We start from the raw sequence: 21528 nt of genomic DNA on the forward strand, positions 1-21528 counted from the left end.
CCGTTCGGACTCACCAAGACCCCGACAGTCTTCCAGAACCTGGTAAACGACATCCAGCGGAGTCACATAATGGCATTGATGTGTTTAAATAGAAATACATTTTTGATGTCCACTTTTTAATCCAAGCTGTGACATGCACGAAAAGGCAACAATAAGCAGTTATAATTATCTTAAAATGGGCGGTTTCACAGTCAAGACTTAAACCTAATCCCAGACTAAAATGCTCATTTAGGCTGTTCTAACTCTAAGTGACCTGCACAGACTCATCTTAAAATAGTCCTATATTTAGCTTGTTCTGGATTAAACTAAACTGGTTGCAAGAGGGAGGATTAGAACTACTCTAGGACTAAATTGAATCTTAAATTAATCCTTCAAGGAGGCAGGTTTAACCTCTGCTTAAATCCAACTGTTTGTTTGTGAGGTAGCATGGACTACTTGGAATACCTAAATGAAGATGAACATGCACAGCAGAGGCCAGCCGGACGAACACTTGTTGATAATCCATTAAATTACTATGATGAAATAACCTTTTGAGACCGCTTTAGAATGTACAAAGAAAATGCATTGCAAATAATATATTTGCTTGAGCCTAGCCTTCCCTCCTTGTCTCAAAGAGGAAGGCCTTTACCCACTTCGCACCAGGTTTTGCTCACTTTCAGGTTTTTGGTAACTGGAACTTTTCATCGGGAAACTGGTGATTGGTCAGTGAAGCAACTGTTTGTAGAATAGTTCACAAAGTCTACAAGGCCATTTGTGAATTGAGGAGTATTTATATAAAGTTCCCTGATGCTGCTGCCCAAGCCAACTGTAAAGTGCAATTCTATGAATATGGCCACTTCCCAGGAGGGATTGGCTGCATAGATGGATGTCATGTTCCCATCAAGTGTCCATCAACTCCTGATGCTGAGGAGTACAGGAACCTAAGAACTGGTTTTCCATCAATGTCCAGGATGTATGCAATCCTAATTGTAACGTCCCATCATGTGTGTTAATGTATTTATTTTATGTTTCATGTTTAGTTTAGAGTCTATGTTTAGTCTTGTTAAGATGGAGTTTAAAATATGAAATTAATTTGTTTATTCTGTTTATTATTAGAGAGAAGACAGAGGTTACAATTAACATTTACCTGATTTGTTGATTATTAAAGAAAGTCAGGACCAAAAGGTCGGAATATTAAGTTTATTAGCGATTAGTATTATTTTGGACCGTGTGAAGTGGTCACAAATTGCGGTGTTTTGACTTGCGCTATTAATTCATATTTATGCGCGCTTCCGGTTCATCCGTACAGAAGGTGGATGATTTCGGCCACGTATTTCCTTTGTTCCATAGTCTCATTGCTTGGGATCAATGTAGAGAAGAAATAAAGAATAAAGAAATAAATTCAAAATATGAGTTGAGTTGTCCAGGCGTCCTCTGTATTCTTCTGAGCCTTTCAAGTTTGGGCAGACATTGACTGAAAACCCACAGTAACTTGACACTCATTGTTCACTTGTTAAATTCAGTGGCGCCGTTAGGGCCAGCAAGGCCTTCTCTGCTGGCCTAAACATCATCAGAATATACATTTAAGTTTTATATATTTTTTCCACAAATATGTATTAAATTATTCCCCATAGTCTATTCTCTTCATTTCATAGCTTTCCTCTTGGTTGCGCTGCTTCCAGCCTCAGATCGAGATTTGGAGGGCTGGCCTTTACGTTAGAGCTTTTATCCAATCATATTTCAGCCATGATGTGTTGCCAGGGTCCACGAAATCTGCCCTGAGGCCTTCAGAATCAACAGTGCGGGCGCCTGTTGCTTAAAGTGAATGGAGAAAAAACTGTGGGGTTAACCAATCAGATTTCGAGTTGGGGACACCGGGGCCAGCTAGCAGGCGTACGATAACGTCAGCACGTCCACGTCTTTTGATTGGATACGCACTATTGAGAGGCAGAGCTATGCAGAGCTAGCAAACTTTGAACGAGCTAATTTGTGTAGATTTCTACAAGCTGTTTTTTCAACCCACAATGGCTGAAGGAGGAGAAGAGATCGATGTAGTCGCAGATATAATTACAACGCCATTTTCAAGACGAACTTTTCAAGAAAAGATAGACATCGTGAGAAGAGAACGGCCAACCCTGACGCTAGCGAGCCTATCGTAGCTGGGAAAAGGGTTTGTCCGCCACTTTCAAATCACTAACTATGAGCAGTACCCCCGGCTCACAGCCTCCGAGAAGCACTGCACATTGTACTGCTGGGAATGCCTGCTATTTACAACTAAATGTTTCGTGAATATTAATATAACTCTGTTGTTAGGGTGATGCAATGCCCGGTTATACTGCGTTTCTGTCTAAACGTATAGTTTCTAGACCATAATGATGGTATTAAGAGGTGGAATAATTCAGGTAGGACTGTGTAGAACAGGGGTGGCCAACCAGTCAGAGGTTAAGAGCCAAAAATGTTACTATGTTACTGCAAAGAGCCACATCATACACACAGTCACAGATGCGCACCCCCCCCCCCCCCCTTCTCGCTTTTGTTCTCAGCCTTTTTCTGTGCTCCCTCACTCTCTTCCTCCCCTCTCTCTCTCACACAGACTAAATTAAAATCTAAAACTTTACACACACACACTCAAAGACCCTCCCTCCCAAAGACACACACACACTCTGCTCAGACAGATTTATTGTAAATGTCACACACCATAATATTGACAGAAATTGAATTAAACCTCTCCTACCAGTATTCAGAGGCCAGTTATTATCAACAATGAACATTGTGTGCACTCTCACACACAAACTCTCAGTAAAAAAAACGTGAAAACGTTTTTTTATCTCCCCATGCATGTTGCTTCTTTAAATTAATGGGACTTCTAACATTCCTTGCCTTGAACAATCCTCCTCAAATCTGGCTTGTATTCGAAAACATATGGATGAGAGTCACAGTGAACGGGAGATAGTTGGAGACGCAGCTGTACCTGCCAAACAAGTTAAAACTTTATGCAAGTACCTGACAAATGTGAGGAGACCTTCCCTTATTTATTAAAAGCAGAGTCGGGCAAACTCGTGCTTTTTGTAAAGTGTGCCATTCAGATGTTAGCATCGCACACGGCGGAATAAGCGATGTTCACCAGCATGAACAATCGTCCAAGCACAAGCACGCCAAGAGGCACAAAAACATACACTGTCAATGACTTCATTTGCGACAAGAACTGTTTCGGAGGCAAACCAAGTGACCAAAGCTGAGGGAAAGATGTCGATGCTTTGCGCTAAAAAATAATGTAGCCTTCAGCTCCTGCGATGATTTCAGTCGCACTGTAGCGGACATGTTTCCAGACTCTACCATCGCAAGGAAGTCCTCGTGGGGAAAACAAAAGCCACACAACTCCTCAATCATCAAATAAATTGATGATAATAACTCATCAAATAAAATACATAAATCTTCTAAACATGTCTGTACAAGTAATACATATTTTAAATAAACATGTATTTCCTGAATGTCCCTTATGTGTTTACGTTTACATTGGTGGCTGAGAGCTGTTGGAGAGCCGGGCGGAGTCCGGCAAAAGAAATTCCCTTATTTTGAAATTCCAATGTTGACAGGTATGGACTAGCGGGGCTTTCAAACAGTCTGTCTCAGCATTAAAAGGGTTGACGAGGAACGTAATCTGTGACCTTTTCAGCTGTAGATCATGGAACCGGGTCGCAAAGTTTCCGTGCAGTTTCAACCAATGTTGCATTTCGACTTGTCTGCTTGCTTTTAGCAGAGAGGGAAAATGCGCTAATTCTCCCTTTTGAAGAAGTGTTTTAAACAGTTTCAGTTTGTTAACAAACGCAAATACACTTTGCACTAGGTCAGACAGCATTTTTATATGAATAGGAACTCTCCCACTCTACTAAAAACGTCTTATGTTGGTCTTCATATTTTCGCTTAGCTGTGCATTTTTTCCCTGCAATTTTAGGATCAAACTCAGATGGTCAGATAGTGTTTACTCTACGATAGGTTTTTCCCCCCTCGAAGGTGATTGGTTCACTGCATCGCAGGCATTTTTGTGATTGGCTCTTGGGCCACATCAAAATTAAACGCACTGTCATGCTCTCATACTGACAGCACACATACACTCACAAATAAAATTCGATATGAACTGAAGAGCCGCATGATACTGGGCAAAGAGCTGCATGCGGCTCGAGAGCCGCGGGTTGGCCACCCCTGGTGTAGAACATCACTGAAGGCCTAGGTGGGAAATGCATGGCCCGCCACTGGTTACATTACAGTTACTCATGTCTCGTCATGCACTGTCCATCATTGCACTTCATGTTTTATTTTGTAATTAGCTTTCTCACTCGTTTCAGAGCACTTCCTGTCTGTGAGGTTTCCCACCTGTTCGATTGTTGCCACCTGTTTCCCATTACTCTGTGAGTGAGTGAGTGAGTGAGTGAGTGTGTGTGTGTATAGTCCTTGTCTCCCTTTATCCTGTGCCAATTTGTCTTGTGTCTTACCACCGAGAAAGCCAGCGTTTTTGAATCCAGAACCATTGCAGAATTTTGCTTAAGTCAAGTTTAGTTTTGTTCATGTTTTTTGCAATTCCTTTTTTCTATGTTTTTTTCCTCAGCGAGTGGTTTTTTGTTGTACTTTAAACGATCTTGAGTAAAAACCTTCTTACTTTTGAAACCTCGTCTTGAGTTGTTGCTTTTTGAGTTCAACCTATTGTGTCACGTTCATAACACTAATTTAGAGTTTCATTTCATTTTTTGCTCATAAACTTCTATGGTTAACTTTTCATGCATGGTCATCTTGTTCTCTGCTGAAAGGTGGTGGCATCATCTTCTCTCAGGGACGTTACAGCAGATGTGGATGCACACACTCACTGTGCCCTGGCTCTTCAAGCCTGTTAAGATTCCTTTCCTCTGGGAATAGAACACCATTAGAAACACAAATATAACCATATGATCCACAGTCATACTCGTATAATACCAAATACCTATGTAAATTTATGTACAGTAGTATTATGTTCAGTTGTGTGTGTGTGCCACTGTGCTTCACAGATCAGCAACATGAAAGCTGTGGAAAAAGATAGACTGACAGTATAATTACCTGACAACGTAACTAATTACATTTCTGTGGTGTATTTACCATTTGTGCTCAGGTCTTCATCTGAACTTTCTACATGGTCATCGTCTGGTATACCACCCAGAGGTCGCTGGTGCTCTATAATTCCAGACAGCAAGTCACTGAATTCATCGGTGTTGTTTGTGTCACGGTAGAGAAAAGGTGAGGACTCAAATGCAAGATGGCAGACGAGGAGATTAAGAAAAAGAGGGCTTTATTCCAAAAGCTTACAAAATAACAAAAATACAAAAGGTAAACAGTAAACTGAAAAGACAAACCAGGATGGCACGAGGAAGCACAAGGAAGCATCTGCAAGGGTGACACTTGGATGATAATCTGACAAGGAACACAGGGATATGCACAAACAGACACTAACGAGGGGAACGAGACACAACCGGGGAGAGAAGCTAAAACACAAGGGCAAGGTGAACGGACACAGGAGGAACAAATCAACAATCACAGAGGGAAAACACACAGACAGGAAGTACAACTACACGTGACATAAGGGGGAGTGAACACTTCAAAATAAAACAGGATATACAAAAAACTGTGACAGTTTGTTTCTGGTGGTCCTCCACCAGTCTTAAATCTCTTCTGGCCTTGGCTTTCAAGCTTTTGAAAGCCAGTTTAAGGTTCTTCCACAGAGTCTATAAAGCCAGATATAATTCTACATGTGATTTTGGAAAATATAAATTTGAGAAATATGAAATAATTATAGTATGGTTTTTACTTTCTATAGTTGGATGGTTGGACACAATTTGCTTTAGAAGCTTTTTTACATATTCACTAAAGCTTTTGGAACGTATTCTTTTTGCATCTGCCAGACATCTGTCTCTAGATCCACATCAGAATTGGTGTTTTTGATCCATTCTGGGTTTTTATGATCACCATTACATCAACAGCATGTGCTCATACTTAACCTAATGACTGGCTTAACCCAGGTGTTCTTGTTTAGTCTTACTTACCTTACTCCAAGACTCTATAGTCTGCGACTAACTAAACCAAACTCAAGCCACTTTTATGCAAGCTACTTAAATGTTTTAGATTAACTAGTCCACATTAAGGCCTATTCCTGGCTTAATCTAAACTCTGTCTGTGAAACCGCCCTTAAGCAGTTATTAAACCGTTTAGTAAAAATGAATGCTTTTACTAAACAAGTGTTGATGCATTCTTGGAAAGAAATTGGGCAAATATGAATATAGAAAAACAGTAAACCCAGTAAAAGCTATTGGACACACTGGAGAGGCTGTGCCAAACTTGTGAGAGTGTGCTGTTTTAAAATGTCTCCCTACATTAAACTTCATTTTCATGGGAATGCTTTAAGTGCACTATAACCGTGTGAGTAGCAAACCAACAGGAACTGCTTTCCACTTATTGTTTTCATTGTGGCTTTTTGTTTACTAGAGTACGCCACATAATTTGGTTAACAGCTTAATGCTGTGAGACAAGTTGAATGACAAAAAAAGAAACGAAACACTCACTGAATAAGATCGCCCTATGTAATGCTGATATCAGCAAATGCGGTTTAATACTATAGGCTCCAGAATACGAGCGGCAGCAAAACCAACTATTATCGTTTTAATGCAGAAGTCAGGCAATGATTGGCCTTTTTCCATCATTCTGTTTTATGCTGCACATGGCATGAGTCTGCAAACAGTGTGAGTGATAGTAGTTGGTAAACTCGCTTCATGAAATAGCATCATGTGGCTGTTCCTCCTTGTTCCATTACTCCCTGCAATATTTAAAACTGAACCACAAAAAATGCAGAAAATATATATTTTTTCTTGTTTTGTTAACGCATTTTTGATGAACAAAAATAGCAGTCAGTGTCAAGCTCACTGACACACTGAACACAATGCATGTGAATACATAATGAAGGTCAACTCGTGTTTTGCCAGTTAAATGCTTTTAATGTGAAGCTGCAGCAGCAGGAAATGTTCGGTTTGCATTAGCAGTAACTTAATACAGCATCTATTCCAGGAATGTCTACACAGACACCCAGTTAATAATACTGCAAATATATAAATATTGCAATACTTTCATCAGTGGACCATAGGCTTTATCACCATTGTGTCACCTCATTCGTCAATAGTTAGTGACTTAACAGATATTTCATTCAGTGAAAATCTTCAATATTGAAACGTTAATTAATGATTGAATGCACCACTTGGCCAGCATGCTAAGTGACCCAAATCAAACACCCTAATGAGGTTGCGTGTGGCTAACATGCTAAATGCTAAAATGTTCTCCTCCAGCGGTTACTTATGCATTCACTGAGGAACTTTTACCTTCAGTGAGGTGTGTAAGGACCTTCTGCTGTGTGACAATAATCCCTGAAGTGACTACAGAGCCTAATTCAGCTCAGGTTGTTTGAAAACTCTTGAAATGCAAAATGACGTTCAGATATGTGAGTACAACAACAAACTTATTGAACTATCAAAATGAGACGTCAACAACCACTGCGTTGCCTTGCAAAGTACAGTTGTGTAAAACTGATTATGTGCAGTATCTCCTTTGCTTTAATATGTCTGTTTTTGGTCTGCAGCTGGAGTTTATATTGTTGTCCATGTTGTTGGTTTTGGCAATGTTTTATTGCGCTGTTAATTCTATAACGTAAGTATATTTATGTGTCTTTATAATGCTTGTAGCACCTGTCCTGGTGTCCACAGCTCTTTTTATATATTGTCAGGCTGCAAAGTGCCATCTATAGAAATGTAATTTAGTGTTGGTTTGGACATCAGGAGTCATGTTGCCGATGTTGGTCCACTATTGTATGTTGACATTTGACTCACGCAATTTATTTCGTAGCCTAACGATATTCTTGTACCACATTGAGTACTTCCTGATTATACTTACATACTTATACTAAAGTAACATTGCCAATAAAGGACTTCCACTGTTATTTTTACGGTTGTAAAAGTAATCGTTGTTAATCATTTTTGGAGCTCTATCGGCACAGAGGAATCAGATATATCAGGCCTTGACTACACAGGCAATCCTTGTTCTAATTTGTTGACAGTGAGAAAAGTATAGAACATCGTCAGGTTACTTTTTTAACATATATGTAATCCACCACTCCACGCAACAGCAAAGTATATGTCTCCCTGTGGTTTTATTAGCTGCTTTGGACCATGGAGGTTTCTGGACTCATTTGGGCCTGACTGAACAACGAATGGTTCAATATAAAGGACTCAAGCTGTCACACAGTTTCTACAGAGTATACCAGTGGTAGTGAGGTAAAAGCACAACAAAAGGACTGACAGTTCAGTTGTCAAGAGCACAAATGATATATTATTGTTGAAAGTAGTGATAAGAATAAAATATGCAAACTGTCAGGGTGTGAATGCTTTCCAGACGGACTATAAATAGTCTCATAAATCAAAGCTCAGTAATATGCCCTATAGCACGGGTGGCCAAAAACGTTCCCTTTTTTTTTTGACGTGTTCGATATACTAAAGGGCAAGATATCACAATATCATGTCTTGCTCCTACTTTACAGGGTTCCTCATGACACTTTTTGTTTTCCAGCATTGTCATAGAAATGTCTTTGTTGTCCCTTATAGGTTGATACAAGCTCATCTTATTCTTTTGAAAGAGAGAGTCAAGAGTAATCCTCATCATTACCAGGTGTGAATACAAAGGTTTTTTTATGATCAAGCTCGACAGAAACAAGGTCATTGACTATTATATCAGGGTGGAAGTAATCCTCATGCTGCTCTCAGTAGGTAACATAAGGGATAGCCTCCAGGGATCTGTATCAAATTTGCTGAAGACTGCTTGAAACCACTTGGCCTGATGGAACTTGCTTCAAGAGTTGTGATGCGTAGGAATGTCTGCAGTGTTAAACTCCAAAGTGTTTTCCTTGAGTGTACCTGTGGAGGCAAGAGTGGCAAATGTAGAGTGAAGAAGAGGAGGAGGGAAGGGTCCATTCCCCATGAGGAGAAGAACAGACGACAGAGAGGCGTCAAATTGTCATCCGGGACCAGGGACTCTGTGGAGACTCCTGATGGACACTGTCTGCAGGGGGCTTTGAAGAGAGAACATTTCACATTAAACCTGTAATATTACAAGGCTAATCCAGTGATTATTATTATTATTATTATTATTATTATTATTATTATTATTATTATTATTATTATTATTATTATTATTTGTTTTCTAGTAGGGTTAACTCATTTCAGTCTTCACTTATACTTAGCTTGATGAGATAATGTTAAATATACCTAATGAGACTGAGAAGCATCCAATGAAGGTCATTTTTACAGAAAGAATCAGACTGACCTTGACAGGCAAAACTTGTGGCACTCAGGGTCTGCGTCAAGCACAGCACAAATGCAGCGCTGAGTCTTTGCCAACTCATGTTCAGTTGCTTGTCCACTGACGGCACGTCTGATTCGCTGGGGTCCTCTGTAGCTTGACATTCCATAAGGCACAGTGCGTCTGAGAAGGTAAAACAAACACAGGCCATTGTTTTCAGTAATACTTCAAACGTGAGATAAATCATATTTTTGGGCAGAGAAAAGCAAAAAACTGACTAGATCACATGTCGTGGAAGTAGCACATGATACATGCAGGGGCGTCGTAGCACCCAGGGCCTCTGGGGCTGCTTATGTACAGGGCCCAGAATTTGATACACTTGCACATTCAAAGCAATTTAAAAGATATGATTTGCCTGTGAACATTTGTTTTTAGTTAAGTGACCATTGGTATGGGTATTGGTGATGGGAAAACAAAGGTGGCCAAAGAGTCTGTGAAAGTGAATAATAAACTTGAAATATAACTTCCATAGATCAAATTGAAAGTCAAAAGGTTATACTACTGTATACTTGACTGTTCTAACCCCAATCCTCCCATCTGGATGCTACTGTTAATGATTAGTGTCAGGTTGGCTTTGCTTCTATCTTTTTTCTCCTTTTTTCACTCATGTGGTTTTTCTTTACAATCTGTCATGGATTATGAAACAAAACTACAAATGTGTATGTGGCTTTAGGAGCTATAAGGTCTTAGTGGCTGAAGAGGAAGGATAATGTGTTGTAAAAAACAATTAAGAGCATCCGAGCCAGATTTGTGGATAGCTGAAAAAAAAGTCTGCCTATCAGTGCAAAACACTTCCCTGATCCATGAAGTCTGTTTTCATTACAGTACATTGACAGTAAATATATAAATGGCTTTCCACCATAGATTTGCCAGATTATCAGATTTCCTTGTTGCTACCTGTATCTGATTGACTACCTGCTGCTTCCACTGTGTTTGTCCGATCCCGCAGCCCGTCTATTTACGACTGTAAACCTGAATGACGTCGGCGTAAAAGACCTTTTAAACTCATGGCTGTTCAGTCTGAAGTGGCTGCTGTGGAGTTCTGTCTTAATGTATCACAATAGGGTCTGGATTAAACAATACGGCGAGCTGAGTAAAAGCACTTTAATTATAATTGTATTGTAGGGAACAGGTCACAAGTGAAGAAGGAGACATATATGCAAACACACTGACACTTGAAAGCTGTCTTGTGATTCTGGTGCGTCAGGGCTTCACTATGGGAGAAACGTAAAACCCTCCCTTTTTCTACTTTCCACTACATGCTGAGATTTTATGTAACTTTAGCTTGAAAGAGCCACAGCATTTTTTAGGGGTTTATCTTCTATCACAGCGCAGAGCACCCCACAATGTGAGCGAACATATATGAAAACAGACATACCACTTTTACATTAATTTCAGTCTTTAAACTATGTAAATTTGTCGTAACTTGCTAAGCAGTAGTATTAATGTTGTTCTTGGCACAAAAAGAAAGAGGAAGAAAGAATGCTTTCCTACTGTCTTGCCAGAGATTATAATGTGCAGTACGGATGTGGCAAAAACTAATTCCTGCAAACAAAAAGGTGTTGAAAATAAAACTTTAATGTTTCGCTACTAATCTGCGGTGTACAGGTCACATGTTGAACACACTTTGTGTAAGCACACGTGTCAAAAAAACTGCTACTCACTGTAATGCCAATTGGTAATCTCATTTTGTCATGGTTCCTCATCGCCTACAGAGCCGACATAACTTATCGAGTGCAGTTGGCGTATCTGTGGCCAGAACAGAGCCCTAGTTTCATGACTAACTGCGTTGGTGGTCCCAGGACCAATCCATCAAATGATCAACCTTAAATTGTGTTGCCTTCCTCAATGTTTGTCCATACACGACAACCTAAGATGTTTATGCCACAGGCCAATTCTGCCTGTCTCTCAAAGAAAAGTGTGTAATTTTAAGTTTTTAAGGTTTTTTTAATGAATTCATTTGGTTTTGAAAAAATAGCAAATACAAAACAATCTCATTGAGGACACATTTTCCACACACAGTAACTACTGTAGTACCACAAAACTACATTTAGAACAAATCCAGCTCCGAGTGATGCCCTCAACAGCCCTCATGTAGACTATTAGGTTTGTACAACATATTTGTCTGATCTCTGTCCACTCAGCCTCACAGACTGTCCACGCCGCAGACTGACAGTATTTCAACTGCTCTGCTCATGACAGGATAGTTAAAACGGTACCTTCATCTGTTATTACATCTGCACAGATGTCTTGGTGAAGACGTCATCACATGATTAAAAGCTTCACCAGTGATTTTTGTTCACATTCGCCTCAAACTTGTCAGTGCTTATAGAGAGATTTGACTATGTTTGATTAGAGCATGCATTCGGTATGTATTGTATCATGGATTTTGGTTTTCCGGTGCCTTTGATGCACATTGGATATGCATGCAAATTATTTTAAGCAACCTACTTAATAATCTTTTGATCATGGTGCAAGAATCATCTTGATGAAGATATCAAGCTGTTACTCATATATAATTCCCTATGGTTGATTCAGTTTTGCCAGCAACACAAAACAAAATACAGATTTTAGTCAAATTCTTATCTTTATTCTAATTATTCTCATTATTAGAATAACACAAATTTTAAAACTGAACTTGAAAACACAGCATCATTGACATTAACCATAACTAAACTGGTAATTAGCCACAGTTTATCGCTCATGTGAGGATTAGAAGGTGAAAAAGGAGTACCTGGAGTAAAAGTCAATAATAACCTCCACCCCCCTGACAACAAACTGTGATCTTGGGCAAGTTTGTGTTTTGTTGGGCTTGCCATCACTTGAACCATGACGGTCTGACGCCCCAGGAAAAGATTTACCGGGCGTGACTCTCTACAAACCAGTTAACCAAACCAGCCACATGTCAATCTGCGCATTAAATAGTCAATTACCGCTGTTAAACCCCACCGACGAAAAAAGTATTGTGCAAGCCCGGAGATGCTTGCACAATCGCTCGCCTAGGTGGATTGTTGGAGAATTATAGATATTTTTTAGTATTTAACAAAGAATGTCTTACTCGGGAGTGTTGATCCAGATGATATCCAAATGGCAGTAGTAGACGCACTCTTTGTCCTTGTAAGAATAACAGGTACAGCGCTTAGGTCTGGACTTTGCCTCCGTTGCCTCAGACACCGGCAAAACTGCGGATCTCCCGGAGTCAAAAGCCCTGCTGGAGTCTGGTGGACAACCGGGGTTGACCTCCGATGTGACCGAGATGTCGGACGTCACGACACCTTGTATATTACAAGAAACAAGAAAAGGTTAGAAATGAGCTAAGTAATAATTAAGTAAATACATCAAGGAATGAATGATGAGGCAAACAATTAGAAGTTCGTTGCAGTTTATCAACATAAAAGATAACCTACCTTGGAAGATAATTAATATCAGCATTTTGAAAAGCATGATTTTCGCGAGGATGGATATTATCCTTGCCATGTCAGATATTCCCAAAATGAATCATAGCCCGGTGAGGATGCAGCGCACTTGTCAAATTAATCTCCCACCAGCACAGAGTGAAAATCCATTAACTTCAGTTATGTCCATATTCAGCTCATCTCAAAGGGTCCAGATGTCAAATAACGGATGAGAGGATGCTGGTCGCGCGGTTCTTTTCATATTTATAGCTTCACGTCATAAATCATACCTGTAGGATGCACATTGGAGTCAGTCAAAACTGCGGTTTAGTGAAAACTAATTGCTCGCCAGTCACACAGCAAAGTGTGTTTTGGGAAGGAGATCTGTGGGAGCAACGATGCTCCTCTAAGGCACTTCGCCGTCTAAAAGCCCAAATCAAAGGTAAACGGCTTAGGAGAGTTTTTCGTACACGCCCACCCCATGCCCCACACCACTGTCAAACGCAGCAACACAAAAGTGTGTGTGTGCTGAGATGAACTACTCCACTTGAGATCCTGCTGATGCTTAACATGCAAATTATAATACTTTTCTTGTTTAAAGATAATAAAAGAGATCATTTTGCAACATTTAACAGCATGGGACATTAAAGGTTCAATGTGTAAGATATGCCAGAATTTAAACTTAAAACATAAAAACAATTAACTAACATTACCAACAGAATGTGAAGCGGTAACAGTGTTGATGTTATGTCAAAGATGTCTAGTGTATTGAGTTGCAGAGATAGCTACTGAAATTAGCATGCTAACTGACTAGCTGCGCTCAGTCCAGTCTTGTAATACCACTTGTTCCTCTAGAGGCGATAGTGAGTCACTGTCCCGCCAGTCTGCTCTCAGACCAGAGGGAGAAGAAGCACAGCTGCCTGACTCTGTTGTCCATATTACAGCCATGTGTCTGTTTATTGGATTATGTTCAAAGGGACAGAAAAAAAGAAACCCACCCACACCACCTCACTTTGTTTAGCTGGGGCTAGTTCTGGCTAGGCCCAAATCTCTTCGGCCACTGACTGGGGCTCCGTCTGACGATATCTCTCCTCCCCCGGCGGGCTGCTCTCCTGGCTACGCTTTCCATCTAGATAATTAGACAAATATGCCTGTTCTGCCACTTTGGATTTGTCCAATAAACAAACTAACGTAACGTTACGCGGACTACAGCCCCCGGTTAACATTAGTGCCCCAGTAAACACAGCTGGATAAGCCCCACATGAAGATTATAAAATAGCTTTGTTTTTTGACCTGCTCTCAGACTTTCAGCAGTTTGGTCGAATTTTACATATTCTTGCCGACTGACTGACTGACTGACATTACTCAAGAGTAAAAAAAATACACAGTAAACACTAGAAGAGAGCGATTTATAGCTGTAGAATGTAATACACAATATAAAGAATACATTAGAACACAATAAATATGCCAAACTACTGCAACTAAGATATAAACATTACAGATTGTATGGACCCGGTTTAGAGGTGAAATACTGCATGTGGCTCGGAATTACACACTGAACCTTTGATGATATAGCCTCAAATACGTCACATGAAGCCAACTGTATGATAATGAGGGCATTTCCCTTTTTTGTTGCTGTAATTTACCTATAAAAAATAAGACCCACACAATATGGTATATACACATAACTCCAAAATAATATTAAATCAATAATACATGTATTTCTGCTTAACATGTCCCAACAGTGGGACAAAATATCAGATATATTGAAATAAACTCTTTGGTTCAGAAGTTTAAAAAATGCTAGTGAGCTCATGTATTGCGATTTACCTGGTAGACCATGGAGGACCAACATAGTGAGATCAAGAGCCCTCTCCTGGATCTGGGTGGAGGTGTACCAATGACACCAGCAATATTTCAGAAGGTTCACAAGAACCCTCTGAATAATACAAAGACAAGGTTGCACTTTACATCTGCAGAGTTTTGAAACTAACTATTATGGACAGAAAGGTCAAACTGTTTCAGTATGGAAATGGAAAAGAACAGTTCATAATCCAAGGTAAGCCACTTGAAACACAAACATAGAGAAAGTAATGTAGCATAGACAATGACCCTCAACATGAAGCCAAAAAGCTAATGTGTTTTATTGGTCCAAAGTGTGGAATGCTGTTGACTGATTGAACCAATCACCCAACCAGTCAAATTTAGAAATGTGTTTCTCTCACTGTAGAGCAACCAATGATGCAGTTCTGGCCAGAAGAGTTGTTTGGTGAAGTATGTGAGACGTAGACGTCAAGCAGTCATTGACTGATTTACAACCAAATATAAAATGCCAATCAGATTCTTGTTAGGACCACGCCTTGCTCCTGGCACTGAAGCCACTCTGAGCAATTCAACGCAATTTAATTGATCGAACCACCGTGGGGCGTGATTGTGTATGTGAAACACACGTAAAATAGCTGAAGTAATCATGGAAGCTGAAAGGGAACGCCTTTGGGAATTTGAAGGAGATATTGTGTGCGCATAGGAGAACTGGAAAAAGGCCAGCAGATTTTATGAGGGTGTACCGAGCTGTCGGATCACTGTTATGTAAACAAACTTAGCTCACTGAGCCTCCAACTCCAATTTCCTTTCTCTTTGTGTTGCCTCCTTGGGCTATCATTACTATCAAACATCCGACTGCCATTAAAGGTTCAATAGGTAATTCTGAGCCACCTGCTCTAAAGACATAGGGGGCAGCATTTCACCTCTAAACTGGGTCCATACAATCCATCAGAAGGAGCCCCAGTCAGCTGACTGCTATACACTTGGCAAAATAGCCTCCTAACAGCTGAGAGGACGAAGTGAGGTGGTGCAGGTGGTTTTCTCGTTTCTGCCCCTTTGAATGTAATCCAATAAACAAACTATAAAACAGACACATGGCTGTAATATTTATAAGCGAGTCAGGCAGCTGTACTTCTTCTCCCTCTGCTCTGAGGGCAGACTGGCGGGACAGTGACTCACTATCACCTCTAGAGGAACAAGTGGTATTACAAGACTGGACGGAGCGCAGCTAGTCAGTTAGCATGCTAACTTCAGGAGATCTCTCTGCAACACAACACATAGACGTCTTTGACATAACGTCACTGTTACCGCTTCACATTCTGTTGGTAATGTTAGTTAATTGTTTTAATGTTTTAAGTTTAAATTCTGGCATATCTTACACATTGAACCTTTAATGTCCTACGCTGTTAAATGTTGCAAAATGATCTCTTTTATTATCTTTAAACAAGAAAAGTATTATATTTTGCATGTTAAGCATCAGCAGGCTCTCAAGTGGAGTAGTTCATCTCAGCACACACACACTTTTGTGTTGCTGCGTTTGACAGAGTGGTGTTGGGCCTATGGTTTTAAGTTTACATTTTGGTATATCTTACACATTGAACCTTTAAGACTGGAACAGAGGAGAGTAAACCTGTAATAATCTCGTCTGACTGAACTACTGTATTTCTCCATCACATGTTGAAATAATTATCCAAAGTTGAACTCATACATGTACTGTAGGATGCAAATTGATTTTGAAAGTATTTGAAATAAAAAGGTTGAGTCTTTCCTGCTTGGCTTGATAGTCAAACATACACAGAGAAACTGGAACATTCAAACAAAGAAAACAATGCAAAAACAAATGAATACCTGCATGGGAAGATTGTGGCTTGTATTTCGATGCTTTGACACGATGATCTGAAGTATCCCGTACTGTTTACCTTCTCAGTCTCTGGGTATATAAATAAGTGTCCTGGATTTGTACTTTGCTGCATCCAGTAAACCTAAATCTATCTCACTCATGATTGCCCTCTGGTTGCTTCCCAAATACCCCAAGGCCATGATTTTGTGCCATACCCCAATTCTCTGGCACGTTCCCCAAGCTGGGGAAAAGAGAGAATTCCTGATAAATTAAGACCATATTTTGTTTTCTTTCCCCTGACCAGAGTTGTGGAGACAGAATACTATCAGAAAGTTGACTGTGTGTGGTTTAACGGTCACATGATGCATGCATGCTTTCAAGGTATAATTCTGGGGGGTTTTCTGTGAAAGACCTGGTCTGGTGAATCTGATGTCTAATGAGTGTGAGCCCATATGATCATGGATGGTTATTTACAATAAATTGGCTGTAAGAAATATAAATGTACAGTACAAAATCTCCACTGGTTTGGCATAATAACTGATTGAGGCAATAAAATGGATTGAGGTATGAAACCTAATAGTAGGCCTCATTTAATTAGAGTTCTCTCACTTTATTCTCATTGTATTATGTAACACATTCAACTACTTAAATTGTTTACCTCGTGTTTATTAGCACTTTCATTGTAAAAATTCATTCTTGACCCGTCAAGCTTTCAGAAACCTCTGTTTTTCCGAGATCAGTTTTTTTTCCTTCGCTTTTTCTCCCTGTTTTACCTCAAGAAGTTAGACATGGTTTCATATTTTAGCATACAATATGTACTGTACATATACTTTCCGCCTGCCCACATGTGTTTGTGTGTAGTTGATTATAGGGCAGCAGCGGTAAACTCATCACTGTGGCTTATTTATGAGACATGAGGGAATGTAATACATTTCAAGAGGATTCCAGCTGCCAATCTGTCCTGTTTGTCTTGGCCTCCTCGTATGTTTTATTAGAAAAGATTTTGGGTGTGCAAAGCCTTGGGATCATTACCCCTGGAGAGCTGTGGAGCTATTGAGGTAGGGAGCATAGAAACAATAAACAGGTGGCATTAACATCTCAGAGGCTGCAAATATGTAAGCCTGTTAAAATGAACAAGAGGAATTGTGATGTAAAATGGTTCCTTGAATCTGATGTAAGAAAATCAGGCACAGAAAGGAAGTGGATTTCAACTGTGAAGCAGAGCCACGGATACACGGATTCAATATAGACAAAGAAACACACTACCTACTCTTTATTTCTGTCAGAACGTCTTAAAAGCCAGGTTGACGTGTATTACTCTTTGTATCAGTGGGACAGATTTAAATAGATGTAGATATATGAGAGGACACCATTGCACACAGACACTTAAAGAAGCCTGCCATGAGGGCAATCATTTCCTGACAGTTTGTCAGTTTCTGCTACCGTTTCACCCTTCAAAGCTTTACCTTTACTTGCCTTTGCTTCCTTGAACTGAATCTGTAACATACCAGACATATTTATTTGTGAAGAGGGGCTTGAACAGGGTAGAAACTATCTCTGGCTGAGCTGAACTTCCCACTAATAAGAACATCATTCCCAGGTGAGGATTATTGTTCTTAAATCAGCGAGATGACTCCCTTATGAATAAAAAAAAGTATGACCTTTGGGATGTTCAACAGTGAGTGGTGGTATTGCGATGTATGCAAAAACTCCACTGTCCCATCAAACTCAGCCATCAGTGAAACATCTAGATTTTAAATGACAATCTAAATTGGATTACAGAGATGGAATTTAATTTCAGATCCATAAAAAATACAATCTACGTGTTTGAAAGAGTCAAACCCATGGGTAGATGCGCAAAAACAATTTCCTTTCCAAGATACATGTGATCAAGTTGTTTTTTCATGTTGCATAAGGACAAAAGTGTATGTGGTTAGCCACAATGATAAGCATAAGAGGTACACATATATATACATTCTCTGAAGGGATGGCTGCCAAACCATAAACCATTGCAAATACACAAATGAAATAAATTTGCCTCAAAATAAAAGCTTGCTGAAAGTGGTGATTTCGGAGGGTTAATGTAGTAATTCTAGATTTTATTGTGTAACATGAGTTTTGTAAATAAACATAGACTTTAAAAGGGTGCGGTGTGGTTTGCCAAAATGTGTTTTCTGCTAAATTAGAAATATCTAAATACCTGTGAGCTGAGAAATCAACATTTTTGGCTTGGATGCTCAGATGGTCTTTAGACACAGGACGTTTATTTTCATCTTCTAGCTCAAATTTTATCGAATGTCACATTGCGTTTTCAGTAAATTGAAGATAAGTGGATTTGGGATTTTGTTATCAATCCCCCACTTGCCAAAGTTTGATATTTTGATTGACTGCTACAATCTCATTCTTGTTTATTCCAACCAGCCAGTATTAGATATGTACAGCTGATCTGGAGAAGATGGAAATATTTATTGACACTTTTATGGAGACTATATTAACACACGGAAACACACTCTGGAAAAAAACCTGATCAAAGGAAAGATGCCAGAGTATGCTTTTCTTGCCTGAGGCTCTCCCAAGCAGATGTTGATGAAGTTTAAAAGAAACTGATGCCATCTTATAGCCAGCTTTTCTGGATATGAAACATATTAGCGATGCCGTATTTCACTAGATTTTATTTTCTGTTCTTCAGCTATGCCATAGTTAGAAATACTATCACAATTCCTACGTGACAGCGCTTAGAAAATCAGTTCTTCCAACCGTATCTTATGTTTTGTAACCACTGCAATTTATATGAAATGACACAAATACAAAATAAAATACTTCTATAGCTTATTTTCATGACTGGAAAGCTTTAGGACTGGGTTTGAGGTCAGAATAGAGCAATATTATTAGACACTGCTGAGAGGTCTGGCCTATGTTCTTTACTACTGACACACACACATTTATTTTAAAGCCCCTTAACTCGAAGCTGTTCTGATTATTTATGTCAGAGTCTAAAGTATGGTTGATTGTTTGATTAGTGGTGGACCGCTGAGAAAGTAAAAAAGGCAATAGGAACATAGGAAACGGTAATCTACCTATTTATTTAGTTTTGCACAGGAATCTGACTCAGGTGTAAGCTCCTTTTACATAATTGACATCAAGGGGTTTAAAACAAGAAAAGGGAAATATTTTTATGAACTGGGTATATATTGAGCTGTGATTGTGCTTTATCATTCATAAATAGGGAAGAATACCGTACCCTGGCATGCACACCAACCCACCATGGTTTTATCACATAAACGACTACCGAAGGATCAATGAGACATGTATCAGCTAATTTCTTTGAGGAAAGTAATGCAGACTGATAAGACTACTACAACTAAGAAGAAAAAAACAAATGAGATGCAATCCATTCACCATTAGGTGATACGTGTATGTGAGGGGTTGAGTATGCAGGATAGTGTGTTTTCTCAATTTGACAAAGAGGTCAACACTCAGAGGTCAAAGATCAAGTGTGATCCATCTCTCTCTACTCCAGACCAATGTCTTATATAATCTTCCTGTCGTTGTAAATTCCTCGTTCACTGGGCCATTTGCCCCTCAGCCATGTTCTTTTATCTTTAATCATATAGAAGATTATCAATTAAAATATGTTGATGTCCTCTTTTTATATTCTTTTATTGGTGGATCACGTTTGGCCTTCAAAAAAGAAGAAAAAGAAAAAAGAATAATAATAGTTTAAGGGATAAATACGAAACAATGTTACTATTTGTGTTGATTTGACATTTATCATGTGATACTTTTGGTTAAGTCAGAATATCACATAGGCCAGTGAGAATAAAGCATTTACAGAATGTTAATAGAGAAACACCGAGTTAGACTAATTCAAAAGGGGATGAAGTTGGCAACTTTATCATTTGCAAAGTTAAAAGTGTTGGCTCATTTTGACTTCAAGCCTATTAAAGGGCCTACGAAATGATAAATATGTATTTCTACTGATGATAGTAAATGCTATTTGTGTTGTAAAATGATGTGTTATTTATGACACAATGATCGCAGTAATTAATAAATCATGATTTAGTATGTAGACCACCGATGTTTACATTGCCGCTACCGGAAACACCCAACGCCGTGTTCTGACGTCACAAGTAGAAAACAGTCCACCAGTTGAATACACAGACATACACAGGCAGAAGCGGCAGACGTGTCAAAAGCGGCAGACGTGGCGATGTCGGACTCTGGCTCGGATATTTCCACAGAATCGAGTGATAGTGAGTCGTCAATAGACTCGTTGCACCTTCAAGAAGAGGAGTTTATTGAAGAGGATGCCGGTGTCGTGGATTTAGATCATGCGGGCGAGTTTAACGTGGTGGAAACAGAGCAGCTCGAGACACAGTATTCAAGATGGAGACACAGACGGTATCGGACAGGCGGATGATAGTGACGGTGATCCTGGATTTGGCGGAGATCCTGTGCGACAACAGAACACAGACAGGTATATACATTGACTATAGTTCATAGAACTTCTCAATATATAGTAAATACATCATAACAAAACGTAACATTATCCTCGATCGTAAATAGATCGCAAGCTATCGATAGCTTGCTAGCGAGAATTGTTATGAACCCGACTAGTTGTCCGCAAATTGCTCGATCCCTAAATATTCAATTACTTCTCTACTTGGACACATCGACGTCTGTAAAGCTTGATAACTTGATTCTTACTCGAAGTTTCTGCGGTTGAGGTTCTATCGTTGTGTCTGATGTCAAACGTCATATATTACGAGGCTATATATAAAGCATTAGCTATTAGCTAACAAACAGACCGGATGACAGCGCTGGTTTATAAAGTATAGTCTGTCTACTGACCGTCTCACCTATAGTGCTTACGAGCCTGTTGTCAAACACAGGCATATAAATAGTATGACATTAAGATGACGTTAATATAGGCCTTTTTTCTGGATATTGCATATTGTGTACATGTCCTTACCACTCTTCTTTTGTACATTTAGGTGTACATGTGAAAACTGTACAATTATGGAAGCAATTGAAGAGCTGCTGCCAAGAAAAGGATGTCATGGAGGAACT

The 21528-nt window shown here is 39.5% G+C and overlaps 1 protein-coding gene across 1 annotated transcript; it reads right to left on the reverse strand.

Annotated features, from left to right (window-relative positions):
• Positions 1–8746: 8746 nt before the first annotated feature.
• On the reverse strand, positions 8747–12909 carry edn3b (endothelin 3b). The gene is made up of 4 exons (XM_029436399.1): positions 12807–12909; positions 12458–12674; positions 9364–9522; positions 8747–9109 (listed from the first exon to the last, which is right to left on the reverse strand). The coding sequence occupies exons 1-4, from the start codon at positions 12874–12876 to the stop codon at positions 9055–9057; spliced, it is 501 nt and encodes a 166-aa protein (XP_029292259.1). The 5' UTR covers positions 12877–12909; the 3' UTR covers positions 8747–9054.
• Between the last annotated feature and the right edge of the window lie 8619 nt (positions 12910–21528).

This window comes from Cottoperca gobio, chromosome 7 (assembly GCF_900634415.1).
Source record: "Cottoperca gobio chromosome 7, fCotGob3.1, whole genome shotgun sequence".
Taxonomy (NCBI): Eukaryota; Metazoa; Chordata; class Actinopteri; order Perciformes; family Bovichtidae; genus Cottoperca; species Cottoperca gobio.

Coding starts and splice junctions, on each gene's coding strand:
- edn3b (XM_029436399.1), bottom strand. CDS start 12,876: ATGGCAAGGATAATATCCATCCTCGCGAAAATCATGCTTTTCAAAATG. Junction 9,523..12,457: donor ATCTGGATCAACACTCCCGA/GTAAGACATTCT, acceptor TTACCTTCTCAG/ACGCACTGTGCCTTATGGAA. Junction 9,110..9,363: donor CACAAGTTTTGCCTGTCAAG/GTCAGTCTGATT, acceptor CTCTCTTCAAAG/CCCCCTGCAGACAGTGTCCA.